Raw genomic sequence first — 18497 nt, 5'->3', positions numbered from 1 at the left:
GCTCCTGACTGGGGAAATGCTGGAAATTCATGACACAGAGCACGATGGAATGGAACTTCTGGAGATGCACATGAAAAAATGCTGCCCCCAGGACGCCCCGTATGCTTAGCTGATCTAAATCTAAACAGCGTTTGACTACTTTGTAGGAACTCTGAATACACAGAGACAAAAATGTTTTAAGCACAGAGTTAAGCTTGCTTAGTGATAATCTGTGTCTTTCTAGAACACCGAGTTCAGCTTAACTCAGATCTCTAAAAACCAGAAATATAAAACATTTCAAAACACAGAGACTAAGAAAAGGACAAGGAATTCATGCTGCTATAATGGTAACCCCTTCAACTCCTACAGCAGGCATTAGCCACATGGTATTAATAGTAAGTTTTTTACATGAAGAAAAGGCACGGTTCCCAGCTCACCTGTAAGCAGCGTAAAGCAGAGAGTAAAGCAGGCCTCTCCATGACAGAGGAAAATAAGGAGCCCAAAAGCTCCTTCTCCTTCACTGCCTCCAGTGGACTATTTCAGTCCCTAAATTGCCTATTTACATGCATCTCCCCAGAATTTCCTTCCTTGACACAGCTTCATACTCCTATTTCTCCTTCCTTGGCTTAGTCAAACATCCCTTTCAAGTACTCTCTTGACCAATACAAAAATATTTTTCTTCCCCCATCTTCCTGCTCTTTCCCTTCAGTGTTCTGATTCCCATTCCTTTGTTCTGTACCAATAAAGCTGTCAAAATCACATAGTAAAAAGACACTCAAAAAACCCTTCTGAACTTAGGCAAATGTACTGTCCCATCATACTGTTCCATGTACAGCAGCAGTATCACTTTCAAACATCCTCACAGACCTGCATAGGATATATTTAAATTTATTATCTTTCTGAAAAAATTCAAGAGTCTTTCCAAGATCACCATACAAATTAGCACAGGGTATTTCCAAAAGTGAAAAGACCTCTTAGGAGTCTGATAGCAGCATCAGACTTGTAGCTTATTTCTGTACTTCTCTCAGGCTTTCCATATATTGATACAGCCTATGTTCACTGACGACAGAACATTTCCTTAAACCAAGTTACTCTTGGCAGTGGGTTACTTGCAATACTCTTACTCCGTCTGGTTGTATATAATTTTGGTGCAAGAGCATTTGATACGTAACAAGCCAGGGATACACTATTCCTCCACAAACTTTTCCAGTATTGGTTTGCCAACAGGACAGTCAGAATCATGTATTATTTGAGATAAATATCATACGACTTAACAAGACCAGTAAAGTCTCAGTCCGAGAACTGTGCACAATTTCCTACTTGTGCATCGAAGCAAGCAGTGGTGTATGAAGTGGGGATTTTTTTTAAGCACTAATAGCAGGCCATCTGGGGAATCGCAGAGCCGTAGCCTATTAATACAGAAGGAAGGGCTTTCCCTGGGTGGAGGGTGCTGCCTTCATCACTGCTGTGTACAACTGTTCACATGCTGGAGTCTGTGGGAGCCCAACAAGATCCTCCTAAGTTTACAACAAGCAAGACTCTGGACATAAGGTTCCCTAATATATGTGTGTGTGTGTGTGCGCGCGCGCGCACACACTTTACAGGGGCAGAGATTTTGTTAGGTTACAAAATTCTGATGACTCAGTCATGCACCGATTTAAATTTTAAACCCATAGTCCTTAGTTTGTAGCATTTAAAGAAACAAGTTTAAGGAGATGAGCTAGATAAAGAGATACATTCAGATAGCATGCTAATGTGGGCCCCTAAAAATACACGCATATGACTGTGCAAACAGTTTTTCTGCAAACAGACTTTTCTGTCTCAATAAGTTTTAAAAATGCCATATTATATGGGAGATACAACGGAGACACTTTTTATTTCTATCTTTAGCTGGAAAAGTATGTGAAAGCCTGATGAAGAATGGATTAAAGTGCTACTGCAGGACTGAGTTAAATACTGTAAAATCATGTATATATGTACACATAAGTATGCCAGGATGGAAAGGTTTCCCTAAGTAAAGCAATACTTTTTTAAGTGAATTATTTCAAGCTTGTTACTAAAATACACATAAGTAATTACGTGCTTCTCAAAAGACAGGTAGTGTTCAACACGCAGTTACAAAAATAAGAACCAGAAACCAACATCAACTAATGAAGTTTCTTATGACAACATACATAGACAACGTTAGTAGCGAGGAAACAACACACTACCATAATTTCATTATTTCCCCCCCTGTAAGCATACGTACAAGTAACACATACTTTGCTCTAAATATTTCCTTTCTCTGTCTCTCATTTTCTGGGCCTCAGATTTTCGAGGTGTTATTTTTAACTATGGAGATTTTTTGAAGGGACACTGGTCATCTGAGATGCATATTATATGCTTAAGGTATAGTAACAATAAAGGATCCTTTTAGAACACATCCAGAATTATAAACCAATAAAGCCAAGAGTTAGTGACCTTCTTGGTGTTTTTACTCTTTTTTCTTGTGCACTGATATTTAGCAATAATGAAACATTTTCTAATGCTTTAAGTGGACTACACTGTGGATTATTATCCTACTTTTGATCAGGAAAGATCACTTGAAGAACAAATAGGTAGAACGTAAAAAAACCAACCAAACAAAAAAAACCCATACAGGATGATTGCCTAAAACTGTTTAAAATATTTTCTGCACAAGTTAACCAGCACAGAATTTTGTGTTGACTACTTCAGAAAAATAAAGCTGAACTTAATTTCCCCCCCCCCCCGAATAATGGTGTGAAAATAGGGTAAAGTTAAGGGTATCCTAACAATACATTTTTATAAACAGAAAATACTTTAGAAAAGTAAGTTTAGAAACGAAATAACTATACCAAATACTAAACATTGTAGGCTCACACATGTATATTGCACTTCTCTGGTGATCCTCTTTTCATACTCAGATGATAATTACTTGTCTTTCAGATGACATTAACGTAGCCTAAAACTTGTTTGTTTTCCTTTCAAGCATGGTATCGTAGGTCTACAATGTTTATTGTGAAGGAAAATTACAATATCACCAAGATATTTTTATTACAGATCACTTAGAAGCAGCTTAAATGGAATATTCTCAGTTTTCCGTGTAAGAATAAAAGGGATAAAATCACTCCCCAATATGAAGGTATCACTGGTTTCCTTTAGACTTGACTTTCAGTTTTAAAACGTCTATTTTCACCTTCAAGGTTCTTAATAATTCCAGCCTATAATAATATATATTGCAGCATAATAATACTGCAACAGATCTGCAGATTCTACCACTTCCATTGAAGGTGTCAGCCTCAATGTATCGTCGGCAAAGTTCTCCTGCTTTTGTTTTTCTGCTTCCATCATTTAAAATCCCTCCAGTATATGGGGCTGCCTTCAGTAACAGGGATCCATACTTGTTTCTGTTCAAATATTCTTTTCCTTCACGATCACAGTGAATAGTAACATAGGTCAAGGCAACCAGATGAATGTCTTTATTTCCGTTCTCTTCCCTCACCTACCATCTTCTCCTCCATTTCTCTTTTACATACTGCTGATCAGAATTAAAATACAATTTTATTTTGCCACAGGAAACTTATTTAATTTAGAGCTTATAAAGCATCTCACACACCTGAGCATGCTAACAACCAATAGCAACATTGTTTTTCTTTCAAACAACTCTGGAAAACCACATTACCTGCCTGTGTAGTACCTAATGGATTACATAATTTAGAGTTAAAACCACATTAAACTTTGTGAGCCAAGGCAGAATTTAACTACAACTTTGACAGACTTCGGGAGAAGAATGAAGCAGCTTTGCAAGTATTTTCACAGTTTTCTTCCCCAGTATTACCAAAAGCACGGAGGCTCCAGTGTAACAGATGCTTGCAAGAGCAAAAACCATGAGATTGGAGCTTTCTTTTCTGAAACAGCACGCCTGACGCATTTTGTGTTATGGCATTCTCAAACTTCAGTAACATGCATTTTCTGAGCAATAATGAAGCTGTGTCTTTCTTTTCCCCCATGTTACATCTGTGATCTCAAAACTACAAAGGCCTTGGGTAGTTCCAAACTCCAAACTTTTATAAAACGGAGTGGAGTTGGGAGCGCCCTATCTAAAGACACCAGCTGGCCTAACTTTAATCTCCAAAGACTTACTCGACAAAACACCAGAGAGAGATGTAGCAACCACTCCAACCAAGGTACACTTAAAACCCTTGCTTGGAGATTCAATCCATAAAGCCTTAAATCTATGTACCTATAACCACAATACAGATATGAGCCAAGCCACCGAAACTGCCACTTCAAAGTTTGCAGATTGCTTTTTGTTCTGTAAAACAGTTCTTAAAAAAGTGATCAGAAACCAGTGAACCGTTCTCTTTGACCTTGAGTTATTCAGTGCATCACCCTCTTAGAAATGATTCTGAAAAAAAATGTTGTGCCCCAGCCAGATTTCTTGATAAAATCATAACTGGTGTTCATTATGTTCCTGTGTCCATGCCCTGCAAGGCCTGAAAGGGCAGAAGTGACAATACAGGCTTGACAAGTTTTCTACTTCCTATAGCTAACTCACTTCTACTGATACTATTCCTGTCTTTCTGATCACATCTATAATGAAGCATACAAAATCATTTGGCGATTAGCTAGTCTTTTTGACCTAATCTACCTGAATTACTACGTTAAAATAGACTCACTGTTCTACTTTAACTATTGATACATGTGCATTTCATTATTTAGCTTGGTTTAAGAAATTACTTTCTAGTAATTTTTGATGCATACATGGAAAAAGTCCCTTAGTGTACAATGTGTTATATTCAGCAGTTTACCTCGATGTTCCAGGATGGTGGACATTTTTTCCAACTCCAATTAATAGAATTATACATTCATAACTCATATTTTGTATACTCTTTAGTCTTTTGTATACTCGGTGATTCTTTCTAAAAAATTTAGAGCGAAGTTTTATGAGCCCATGCAATGTTTTTTTTGTCTAAAAGAGGAAAATATATAAAACTTTATGCACCTAGAAGATGATCGCAAACATTAAAGTGATCCTGTCTTCAGGATTATGGCAACACAAATAGTCATGGTTTAGTCTATTTTACATTTTAAGTAGAGACTCTTATTTATGGAAAAATACAAACATTTTCAAAAAACAGCATAGGATCTTCATAAGATCATCTGTCAACCTATTTGAAAGTAATTTCTTGAAGGATCCATTTTCAATTAAACTACGGGCATTGCAATTTCTTCCTTCTTACCTCCCATATAATTTCAGCTATGTAATACAGACTCTTCAAACTCACATATTTTACAAATATTACTGAATTCTATTCCTTCTGGTATGTTTGAGTTCTTTAATTTAGTTTAGGATTAATGTTTGTTATTCCTGTCATTTTTCATAACAAAATCTCCCCCTTAGCAGAGGATAAATTATGCAAAATTTATTCTGAAGACTTTCACAAAGAAATCCTTAATTTCAAAAAAGGCCTTCAACACTCGTTCATCTTGAGGGTCCTTAAATTGGGTATAGTTTGTAAATGCTGTTTCTCACTTCTGGTAGATTTTTATGTCTGAAATTCATACTGAAATTTCATAATCTATATGAGGTGAGTATTTTCTATGGATGCCACTGTAACTGATTAGGAAGACTGTTTAGCTCAAAAAGATTTTGTAGAACAAAAGTATCTGACAGAAACTTGGCCTGGGGTATCAGCCATATTTCAAATTAGATTGACACTAAATCAGAAATAAAGTGATTGGTCACGAGGGACAGACTGATTTTGAATATATATAGTTATTGCGCCCAGTTATGCAATAATATAAACCAGAATGAACTGCAAACTACATTTTAGTAATGAAATGTGATTTTTATATCTATGTTAAGCCCAAGACATATATGGCCCTACATATCAACCCAGGACTGACCTGTCTGCAGTGCACTCTTTTCCTTTTTATAATCTGTTGAGCTATCTGTGTGCTCTATTGCACAACAGCAGCCTTGAAAGCACCAGGTTTTCCAGCATCCCAGAAAGAACAAAAAGAGCAGAAGTGCTCCAGAAGGTACAGTGTGGTAGAGTGAGCGGTAAACAGTGCTTGCTGTGTGGGAGAGACCACTCGTGTACCCACAACACACAAATTCACTAGACACACAAAAATTGCCCTCACTGTTTTACCCTAATGTATTATTCAGTCCTCCACCCTACTTCCAGTTTTTCAGCAATTCCAAGTTCCACATGGATTTTTAGCACAGTGACCGGAGGTGCAGGCACAGCAATGAAAACAGTGGCAGATATGAGTTCCAAAGCACTCAGTGACCTGATTGACTGTGATGGCTTTCAAGGAGTGTGCTCGGATTATCAAAGACAGATGAAGTTCAGGGAAGGGTCACCAAGAACCTACCTCAGGATATTTCAATGTCCTTTTCTTCCAAAGCACAATTTATGGGCCATCTTAGATGTCACATGATTTGCAAATGATGGACAAGCTTAGTCACCTCCATGATACAAAAAAAATTAATGAAATCAAATGCACATTAAAAAACTTTAAAGGCAAACTGTGGGTTTAAAAAAGTAAGAGAATTATATTGGTAAGTCTGTAGTGTTTTTTAAAAAAGAAATAAATTCTAAACCGGACTTAAAGAACTGGCAAATTCTGTTCCTGGAGTCTAAAATAACAGTTACAGATAGCCACAAAACTAATACACTCAACCAGAGCCTATTTATGCTAGGCAACAAAGAAAGTAAAGTAGTAAAGCTTAAACGATTTCAGTAACATAATTAATATCAGACCTGGATAGGTTCTCAATTTGCTATCTGTGTTAAGTCACAAACTATTAAATCTAAACCATGTTCTCATTTGAGGAAGTCCAGAATTGCCAGAGCCAAGAGGTTTGTGGGTTTTTTTTTAAACTAAGATTTTTCTGTTCTACTGCATACATCCAATTTCAAGGATTAGGTTATGGGCAATACTCCCTTATGTCTGCAACTGCTGGTGCTGTTTCCAGCTCTGAGCAGACTGGTTCATAAAGTATATTAAAATTCTGAATTAAAAAAGAGAAAAATTTCCAGTATTACAGAAGTTACCTAACTGTAATTCAAGTAAAAGTTGAAAAGACACAGTTAAAACTTCTTCCATGGTTCTTCCACTTCATTATGAGCCAATGAAGAGGACAGAAGGACAAAGAATACATAAACGTAACATCCAGTTGCTACAGAGGTCCCTTCTGTATGAGCTTCTGTGAATGGGTTTTATAGGCATCTATGGATTTGGATGGAGTTGTAACAGAAAACAGCAGGCCACAGACGGTAACATTACCTGCTGAAAATGTAGCATATGAAAATTTTCCAAGGACTAATAAGCTCTGAAGACTAGTACTCATGCTGAATGTGCAATAACGAGCAAACTCAGGGCACCAACAGTCTGTTCAATCTGCCCAAGGCCAGTACGATCAACAACAAAGAGACCCGGATCACACCCAAGAGGGTAGTGACTCCTACATGCAGATGAAGACTGCAGGATTACATTTATATCTAAAAGAACAAAGATCCCTCTGAGGGACTTTCCAAACACCCACCTCAAAGCCACAGGTTGACCCTCCACATCTGAGCACACAGCTGGGGCTGGCCTCCTAGCTGCTGCTCCACAGGTAACCACAGGTGAGCATGCGAGTGCATGCCAGTGACTAAATGAATGCATTGTGCAAATAGTTACCTGCTTTTAACAAAAATGGCTTGGTTCTACTAATAACAACAGCTTAATGAGTAAAAAGTGTTTGAAGAAATTTTGTTTCTCTCTCTGCCTCACTTCAATCCCCTATCAGGGAAGAGGGAATTTACAAAACAGCCCTTAAACCTCCTGTAACACTTGAAGACTCAGATCAGAGTACATAATTCATAATCACTGGTAAAGGAAAAAGATGCACAATTTTCAGCTATTATTGCCCTCATGACATGTTTTACTGATTCAATCTTTGTAATTAATGGCAGAGGCTTCCAATATACTCCATGTATGTGCGTATTCATGCAGTTTGTAGTGTGATTTCAATGTAAAAGAAGTAAAATAAATTTATGCATTGAGTTTATCCTGATGCCGTTTTACATAAACTTCTTTTCAAGAACAATGTTGTAATCTTGAAAATTTCAATTAACTAAGTTTAGGTAGGAAATACAGAAGAATTATATACTCTTCTGCATTTTTATAAGCAATTGCAATGGATGCTAAACCATAGAAGCCTACAAAAAAAGAAAAAACTCTGTGATACCACTAAACTTGTTTCACTAAACTACATTTCCATTTTTTGACTTTTGAATTTTTCTGAGAAAAAGATTTATAGTGAATGGAGAGATTTACCTGAGATGCTGATCACATATATATTTATATTGGAGGTAGAAATTGTTTTCTCCCTTAAGATCAAAGACTATTTCACCTTATCTGTAGAGACTACCTTCCTTCCCTTCTATTCAGGGCAGGAGTATGTGTTGTATACAAAAGTCCTGATGCTATTTCAGCTTCCTTGCAACTAAAATCTCAGAATTCCATCAGGACTTCCAGACAGACTCACAGGGGAAGGAGGATGGGTAATGAATACTCGTGGCCATTACAAATCTTACAGGACTACACTTTCCTAAGAGTAATTTTTTTATATTGGACAGTCAACATAGGGACTGTACATGGCTACAAGTATGAACCCACAAAGTTATACCATGTTAGTGGTGGTTTCAGAATCCTTGCAAATTCTGTAACTATTTCTGGCTTGACAGTGGAGCTTAGAAAGAACTCTGCCTCTTCCTCCACATGTATATTCTCCACATTTTATTTTCCAGTGCCCTTTAATTCTTTTTCTTAACAACATGGCCTAGATTGAACCCATAGCTGTACATTTACTTTAAGATGCTCAAATTTGCAAACTGAATTTGTATAAAGTTTGAGGAAACTGTTGGTAATTTTCATTCCAATCAGTTTCTTCTGTAAAAACAAAGCAAAATTCAAAAAAGTGGAACACCAACTTCGTTTCCCAAGTGGATTTCCAGTCTAGCTTTGAATTTTGACTTGCTTTCTCAAGCAAGACAGTCGTGCTCCATGAAAGCATAAGAATTCTATTCTACCAGGTGCCTGAAGAACACCAGCGCAAGATTTAAGAGCCACGGCTCCTGGCTAGCGTCAAAATATTCTTGTCCTTTCTCAGAGGTCTGACTCTGCACAGCCCAGCTGTGACTGTGCAATTTAACTCATTCCCCAGATTCAGCTATGAACTGAATTTTCAGCAGCGCCATAGGCAGATCATTTATAGCTTTCCAAAAGGGTACAACCCACTTTAAAACCTACCGGCTCAACTGTCTCCCACAATAACAAAACCAGGTTTTTATTTCAGCACCTGGTCAAATAACTTAAAGTGGTTTGAACTTGAGCTGAATCTAGCTCTAAAATAAAAATGTCTTTAAACTTTTGTAAAATTCTATTTAGTAGCTTTGTCTAACCACAAAAACCTATTTTACAGGTAATTACCTTCCTTTGAATTCATCACACAAACCCGCAGTTCTGGCTGCACACCGAATGATGAGCACTTTGGTAGATTTGAAGATACAGCATAAAAGAAGTCAAACATTTTGACCATCTTTAAAACAGGGAAAAAGGAGGAACCAGGCTTTCCTAGATCAGTCAGTTTATACAGTTCCTGGAAAAATAGGGAGGAAAATATGCAAAACTATTTGTAAGCATCCAGAAAGTAACACGAAGAGCCAACACTGATTTGCCAGTAACCAACAGCTATATCAATCAAAATGAATCCCACCAGAGAATAACTGGCCTTGTAGATAAGAGAAAGCATAGTTATCTGGATAGTTTGTAAGGCTTTCTGCAGTACCTCACATGTTGTTCTCATAAAAAATGTAAGGAAACATGGTGTAAAAAAACCTACCAGACAGCAAGTGCAAAACTTGCTGGAAAATGTTAACTTGGAATACTTTAATAGTTCACTGACAAATACGAAGGATTATATATTGATTTTTCCTTCATGGTCTGCCTCCTCCTCCAGCTTTCACATTTTTATCTCTCTGTTCCCAAACTTGCCGTAAAAGTCTTCACTCAGGTCTTTATTCTGGCAGAGTAGCAAGCAATAAATAAGTGTACTGCTGAGAAAACAAAGTGTAGTACAGAGGTTCAGCAGTCAAACTCAGTCATTAATCAGTCTTGTCTTCTCTTACACATAAAGCACATTCTGCACGTTACACCATGCATTATCATGTGTTGGGCAGTCAAACTCAGTCATTAATCAGTCTTGTCTTCTCTTACACATAAAGCACATTCTGCACGTTACACCATGCATTATGGGGGGGGGGGGGGGGGGGGGGGGTGTCAGGGGCCAAACATCTTTGATACACCAGAAGCAGTTATCACAGCTGCATCTAACTCCTGGGGCATGTAATGACATTTAGTCACAGCACTTAACAAGGGAGCTCAAAGGCAGTGATGGTAGACCAGAGTAGCAGTACTGTTGAATAAGTGGCATTGTTCCTTTTCCTACTCACTTTTCTTTCCTTTTTCTTTCCTTTTCTCCCACCTCCTGATCTCCCCAGCTCTCTTTCTTAATTTTAGAAGCAGAATATCCCTACGTATTCCCATTGTATGGTCTTTGGATTGGCCACCATTAAGCTAAGGCAAGAAGTATTACTGATTCTGCTATGCCTGTAAGTATTAGAAACAAGGGCGATGGTCCCTTCCTTTCTGGGCATTTAAATCACATTAACTAATCAACACCATCCGAAGTTCTGCTCTCTCACCTGCAAGTGCTTAACAGTACAATTGGTTCTCTCACATATCACAGAGTACATGAAACTCCATCTTCTGAATCCATCCCAGAGAGCAGATGAATTCTTTCCTTGCCCTAGCTCCGACCCTGGCTTCCCTAGGCACACTGTGCCACATCACTATCCACTAATTCCTGAAGCACATGCTCAAAGGCAAGAGCAGCCCTCAATTGTCATCTCTCCTTATTGTCTGCTCAACGGGGAGCTTACTAGCCTTTTCTTTGATGGTACAACTGCAAGGTTCAGCTGTGCTCCCTTTCTTTTGGAGTTGTGAACAGAGCAAAAGGCGTCCCTTGCACAAGCAATGCTATTGCAGTTGCTGTCATGCTGGTTGGACTGCCTTGCAGAATTTTAATCGGTGAAGAGAGATATGGGGTATCTGCAGCCACTCAGTCATGAAAGGGTGTCAGGAAACTTCTTGGACACCTCTTAGAGGGAAGCAAAAGCAAAGCAGTCTAAGAAAACTAAGTAGCCATCATAGAATAAAGGCATAAAATACAAGATGGTTGGTTTGCTCCCACAGAAATGGTCAAACACAACTTGTCTGGCAGACAACACTGAGAAGGTGCATATGGCATTACGCTATCCTTATAGAAAAAAGTCTCTTAGCGCATTGTGCACTGCTCCTACAATTGGTAAATACAGTGACAGATCTAAGTGATGGTTTGATTAAATGGAGTGGATCATAGATTTTTTTTTCCCCCTAGTAATGTTGGGTATATTTAACAGATAAAATGCCCAGTATATAGATGGATGAGGTTTTAGATTCAAGAGGAGTCTGCCTGGACACAATATTTGAGGGTGGATGGATGGCAGAGGGGCAAACCACCTGCAGTGTGGTTGGATGGACAAGGCACATTCCTACAGAGAAGAAACAGAACATAGGCCTGGTCACCCTTGAACCAAAAGCAACTGCTAGCCTACGTTAAGTACTGCTTGGGATGAAGGCTGCTGAAAACTGAGCTTTCGGAGACTGGGTAGACACTTCCAGATGTGAGACCTTGTCTCACATCTTTGTCCACCATGGACATGGCATGCCCACGATTCCCTTCATGTACTGAAAGACTTTAGTAAACTCCCCGCTATACACCATAAGAGAAAATATCCTGTACCTACCTCTATTTCTGAAGCAAATGATTTTTGAGATCAAATAGTAGTTCAGTTATGAAGTTTGTAACTTGGTTATTCACCTCAGTATAGTAAGCACAGTGCTTAATACAACTAATACAGACAGAAAAATTTAAGGAGACACTATTCAGAGGAATTAAAGGAAAGGTTCAGTAGTTGACTGACATAAAATTTTCTAGCTGGGAGCAAGATAATTATTTGATGATATATAGAAAGAGAGAAGGAAAGAGAATGTAAGAGAAAGTGAATATATAGTCTTTTATCTAGACATCACAATGATTTTTTCTGGAAAAATTAATAATTACACCAATAATTGAAACTGAATTGCTTACACTATTGAAAATACATATAGAAAGACTGGAATGCACACTGCTGTTGAGGGTAGTGTAATCATGAAGCTGCAGTCACATAACTGCTCTCAAAACAGCTGGCACCTACTATTCTCAGCAGAGATGAACCTAATTGTACCTTACTATGATACCTATTTTCAAAATGGCTATTTCCTCACGTTGTTTCCATGTGATGGAAATCAAGCTGATCCTGAGATGATGATGTCCCCTAATGCTTTCAGAAATTGTGATGGATCAAATCTCAAGGACAGAGAGAGAAATCTCCTTGCAAGAGCCCAGACAAGTAACAGCTACCTTGAAAACATAAAGGCCGGAGAAATTAAAATTACCAAGAATATAAGGTGTTACAGATCCTTAATTTTAGAGAAAAAGAGTAATTTTTACACTTAGAATTAAAGCATCCTGATCCTTTGCAATGCCGCTAAATATAAAATCCCTATCAGACACATCTAAATCATGTTCTCTTACATTGCTTATTAAAATATTTATCTGACTAGAATCTGTAATTTGAGTTACGCAACTATCAGCACTATCACTTTTACGATTGAATGCAATCAATAATATTGAGAAATATTATTTCAGAAATATTATTCAGGAGAAATACAGATCCAAAGTGACAACAATAATCTACAAAATAGCATTTCACAGTTAACACACTTCAGAGTGAGAATTTTCCAGACAGCCCACTGGAGATAACAAGCATTCAGACTAATCTCTGAAACAATGCATTTAGCAGTAGCTGGATAAAATGGGGGTAAAAGCCAAGAAAAACAGAATTTTGGGGTAGCATTTAAGTTCTGAACAAAATCTTGACTCATTTTTCATGTACATGACTCGGCATCACTGCAATTGCTTAAAAAAAAAAAACCATGCCTAGTTTTGCTTAACCGTGCTCTAACTTTTCTCTAAACTGGAGACAGCATTTATGGTAAGCATAACCTAATTGATGGTTATGAAATGATGAAACCATTTAGACAGATGTCTGATTCTCCATGGACATTTTTTCTCCAGGAGAAACAAGAAAGGCCTGCAGCCTTAACCGTCTTTTCTGAATTTATGGTGGCAGATCTGTCCATCTGGATTAGTGTCATCTGCCCTTTTAGAAAAATATCAGTGCCTGTAAGGCTTTCAAAGATAAATTATCTATGTGAAGGAAAGATTCCATGTTGACCTACTGATTTCTTTTTTCTATTAAGATAAACTCAAATGAGGGTTTTCTCCAAAAAGGCAACTATATTTACAACTTCCATCAAAACTATCCACTAAAAATTTGAAAGCACTAAATGTTACTATGCTTAATACTCTACAGACTGTCCCTAAAAGTTATAAGGTCTTCCTAAAAAGAGCTAACTTAAAAGGAACTGACAAGGCAAATACATTATTACTGCAGCTGTGATACTTGGGCAGAATCACTGAAGATATCTTGAACCAGAGTTGGAGAAGTAGAACTCACTAAAGTGGAGCAGTTTGCAAATAGCAATAGATCTGTCCATTGCAGAAGTATTGCAAAACTGAAATAACATAGCAAATACACCCAGTCTTTAGGAAAAAAGACAAGAATAACAACTGTCAAATAACTTGCTCACTGGTTCAGCATCTGTAGTTAAATAACACAGCCAAAATTCTTTTCACAGAAAGAGATCCTACCAACAGATCCATTGCAGAGGATAATGCTATGAACATCCTGTAAAAGCACTAGCTCACAAGTTCAGGCTGGCAATACAATGTACCACATGTACACTCAGACGTTTGCACGTAACAGCTGGATGCCACTTTATGTGCTATTTCTTTCCCTATGCAAATGCAATAAAATAAATTCATTAACAGTAAGATGACATGAATGATATTTTATTAAAGGATGAAGGGGTAAGAGTGCATGATGTGGATGGTAACGTGCTACTTCCTTCTCCTAGCAGAGAAACATACATAAGTTACTCTAGGCAAGGAACGACAAATGAAATGCCTGTCCATTCTTGGTAATGCAGGAAAGACCATCAGCTTCTGTCCAGAAGTAATGTGAATATAAAACATAAGAGATTTAGCACAAGCTCTTCCTGCTCTGTTTGACTAGTTACTCTCCATTTCTATAAAGAGATAAAAGAGCAAAGGATCTTGTAACACAGGATTTCTGAAGGACTACAGGGGGGGGAAAAAAAAATGAAGAAACAAAATCTGTTAATTACAGATTTTCATCAGCCCTGGATTAGAGGCCCCATCTTCTTTGAAGGTTCTAGTTCACTGAAAGCAGTAAGTACTAGTGCTACAAATAAGAAGACAGAATGTAAAACTGGGTTAAAATGACATTACCATTTTCCAAGTAACACTCCTAACCACAGAACAGTTAATATTCTTTTAATAATTTAGCTCTTCACATATTGTTTTCCCATGGCACCCAGTTAAACAGAAGAGGGTAAATTAACCTAAGCTCTTTGCACCTCCTGTGACAATAGCACGCTTACAAACCTGTGGATGAAAGAATGCAAAACAGAACCATAAATCAATGTTTTGATTTTTAAGCTTCCTAACTTCCAAAAATTACATTTCTGCATTTTTTTCATTTACAAAAGTTTGTAGAAAGCATTCGAAACTAATAAAAATAACTCAACAATGTGAGTTGGTTACACTAAGTAGACTATTTCAACAGCAATTTATATTTGAAAACTCGGTATTTCCCATTATGAGATAGCCTACAATAAATGAGCAGTCATTGCTCAAGGTGTACTTCTCTAAACAATAAACTGAAGAAGACAAATATAATCTCATTTTATGTCTTCAGCAGCTGACACATCCTATGGAATTTGTTGTATATACTGAGAGTAAGCAGAAATACTTTGTTTAGCTTTCAGATGTATAAGCGAAGAGATACAAGTACCGATATGTACTTTTGATTTTGTGTTAGTGTACTAGGATACATAAATTGAAAGAAACTTTTTTTTTTTTTTTATTTAAACTGATTTACATTGTTGGCTGACTTTCATTCTTACACTGAAAGGAAATATAAATGTTATTTCCACCCATAATAATGAGATAATAATGAGCTGAATCAGGCATCAGTCTTGTATACTTTCTTGAGATTCAGATTACAAAAACTGCAAATTCAATTTTTTAAAAATAAATCAAACCACACCTTCAGATGTGATTGCTGTTTTTATTGCTTATAAATAGCTATTTACATCTATCAAAATACAGTCAATAGCCATCTACCTTCTATATCAAAACAGGCTGTTTTCCTCATGGGAATCTGAGATGAGAATGTTGGTAGTCAGGAAGGGTTACACTTAGTCAAAGAAAGAAAGAAAGAAAGAAAGAAAGAAAACACCTGAAAACTGAAATATTAAATGCCAGTTTCATCAATGGCCTTTAACATGCAGGCTGAAGGAAGCAGAGTTTATAAGCAGTGTATAAGGAGAGTCTCGAGAAGAAGTTGCCTGTGAGTTTGATATTTAACAAATAAACCAAAGATTATCATTGCTCTATTATTAATACTTTGCATAATTATTCACAATAAGCTTGAGATTGCTGAAGTCACAAAAGTCTTAAAATGGAAAAAAATTCATATGCGTTATCAATCAGCTACCACTCTTGGTACTCATTCAGCCAAAACTTGATAGAAAGACATGACTTCAGTATAACCACTATTTTACCCTTCCTAACAATCTGAACAGTAATTTGCATCTGAAAACTCATTCAGTGATCTAGCTAACCTCTAAAGGCAATTCAACAATCATTTAACTTACTGGACTAAAAAAAATCTTTAATTGAATTGTAGCATAGTTCTGCAGAAAACCTTCATTTTCATGTATGTGCTTTATCTATTTAAAGACATCCGAGTACGCCGTATACAGTGGCACAAGAAAATGGATCTTACCACTGCAGCTGGAACTTGATGCATTTTTGCAGCTGGGGTTCCTGGGCGTGGGTAAAATTGATTAATAAACAAGCTCGGAAACCTGTACTGTTCTACAAGTTTCATTGTTTCTTGAAAATCTTCATCTGTCTCTCCTGGAAAACCACAGATGATGTCTGTAGCAATTGTTATTCCAGGCACTCTGTAAAGAAAGTAGAAAGGAACACTGAACTAAGGACATGTAAAAATCTTGTTCCCTTAAAAGCTAGTGTACATAGACTTATAACTCTTCAATTTTATCTACAGAAATTGAGACCTAAAATGACCTTTGGAAAAAAAATAGTGAAGATTTTAATACCATTGCTTGGTAATGAAAAATGCATTTGGTACTCAGCCGAGAGCACACGGAACAGAAGAAAGGTATTGCGGCAGATACTAGATTAGGATTGTGACAGAAGAGTGAAAACATCGGGACCAACTCCTCCTTCATTCAAAATTATAGGTGAACAGCAGAGCTTGTAAATTTCTCAAATTCCAATTGCTTAATCCATAAAATTTACAACTTCTGAGACTTAGCCACCAGAATTTGTAAACTATTTAACATATTACAATGCTGCTATCCAAGTAGAACAGGATATCCAAAAGAGGGGACTGGCATGCCATATAACCTAGCAATTTTGAACAAAATTGGCTTTGGAGCCAATAAGACATCTCTTAGTCATGAGTTAATGTCTAACTCAGTACTCCATAAAATCAGCCTATGCCTTGCTTTAAAAGGAAAACAAAATACTTACATTTACAAATGCACAGGCACTGAGCTCTCTTGTTATTTAGCAAGGTCAACATTTCCTATCTGTTCCCTTTGGACTGAATATGCAGAACACTTACACACAGCAGCTTAAGAGAGCGCAGCTAACAGAGGCAGCCAACAGACGCAGCAGTTAGCACAGCAGGGCGCAGAGAAGGGGGTGGAGTAAGGGGCCCTCAGTTGAAGCTGTGCCACAGTAACAGTCTTGGACATGGTGGTAACACGTCACCGAGCATTCTCCCCAGTAGATGTTGGGGTAGCTGTCCGTGCTAGGGTCGAGGCTTGCACCCAGACTGAGCTTCAGATGGTGGATGCAGCCCTCCAAGTCCCAGGCTGCAGGGAGCCCCTGGGGACTCTCTCTGATGCCAGGAGAGATGGCCCTCTGTCCTGCAGTAGCTGTGCTGTCTTGGAGGAGCTGTGCCTCCAAGTGGAGGAGTTATGGAATGAAGTGAACAGGCTGCACAGCATCGAAGATGAAAGGGAGACAGACAGGATCTTCTCTGCAACTCAACAGCTTGAAGAGCCTCAGCCCCATCTGCAATAGAGCAGCAGGTAGTATCAACCCCCGCTACCAAGGGAAGCAAAACCTCTGGAGAAGGGGAAGGATGGAAGCTGGTGACTTCTGACACCAAGAGGAAGGATCTTGCCCCACCTAAGGACTTAACAACTGCAAAATAAGTTCATAACCCTCAAAGTTGAAGAGGAGCCAGATGTGCCCACAAGCAAAGTATCCAGTCGACCTAACCCCTAAACCACGCAAGACTATCAGGAAGAAGCGGCGAGTCATCGTAATGGGTGACTCCCTGCTGTAGGTGACACAGGCACCCATCTGTTGACCCAATGAACCATCTAGAGAGGTTTGCTGTCTGCCAGGGGCCAGGATCCAGGATGTTGTGGGGCTCATCTGGCCCTCTGACTACTACTCCCCTGCTGTTATTTCATGTGGGCACAAATGATACTGCGAGTGGAAACCTGGACAGTATTAAAAGTGACTACAGAGCTCTGGGGGGCAGTAGTCAAGGGCATGGGGGCTCAGGTGGTGTGCTCCACATCAGGAAACGCTTTTTTACTGAGGGTGACCGAGCACTGGCACATGTTGCCCAGGGAGGTTGTGGAGTCTCCCTCCTTGGAGATATTCAAAAGCTGTCTGGACACGGTCCTGGGGAATTGGTTCTAGGTGGCCCTGCTTGAGCAGGGGGGGTTGGACAAAATGACCTCCAGAGATCCCTTCCAACCTCAACCCTTCTGTCATTCTGTGACATGGCCCAGAAAAATGAGTCCTACAACCAAGAGATTACTGCATGGTATTTACAGAGCACTATGGGACCCAAGAGATATCAACTCAGTTTTCCAAATCTGACTGTTGTGGTTTAACCTCAGTCAGCAACTAAGCACCACATAGTTGCTCGCTCACTCCCCCCACCCGGTGGGATGGGGGAGAGAATTGGAAGAGCACAAGGGAGAAAAACTTGTGGGTTGAGATAAAAACAGTTTAATAATTGAAATAAAATGATGATAATAATAATAATATGATAATAATAATAATAATAATACACAAAGCAAGTGATGCACAGTACAATTGCTCACCACCCACT

The 18497-nt window shown here is 38.3% G+C and overlaps 1 protein-coding gene across 1 annotated transcript in view; it reads right to left on the bottom strand.

Moving 5' to 3' along the window:
* Window positions 1-18497, bottom strand: part of CDKAL1 (CDK5 regulatory subunit associated protein 1 like 1) — a 396152-nt gene that overhangs the window by 98638 nt on the left and 279017 nt on the right. Inside the window, 1 exon segment of the mRNA XM_009285096.1 lies at window positions 16116-16296. Within this exon segment, the coding sequence (XP_009283371.1) occupies window positions 16116-16296 (181 nt within the window).

Source organism: Aptenodytes forsteri, unplaced genomic scaffold (genome assembly GCF_000699145.1).
Source record: "Aptenodytes forsteri isolate BGI_AS27 unplaced genomic scaffold, ASM69914v1 Scaffold248, whole genome shotgun sequence".
In the NCBI taxonomy this organism is placed as follows: domain Eukaryota; kingdom Metazoa; phylum Chordata; class Aves; order Sphenisciformes; family Spheniscidae; genus Aptenodytes; species Aptenodytes forsteri.
This window is presented reverse-complemented; position numbering and strand designations above follow the sequence as displayed.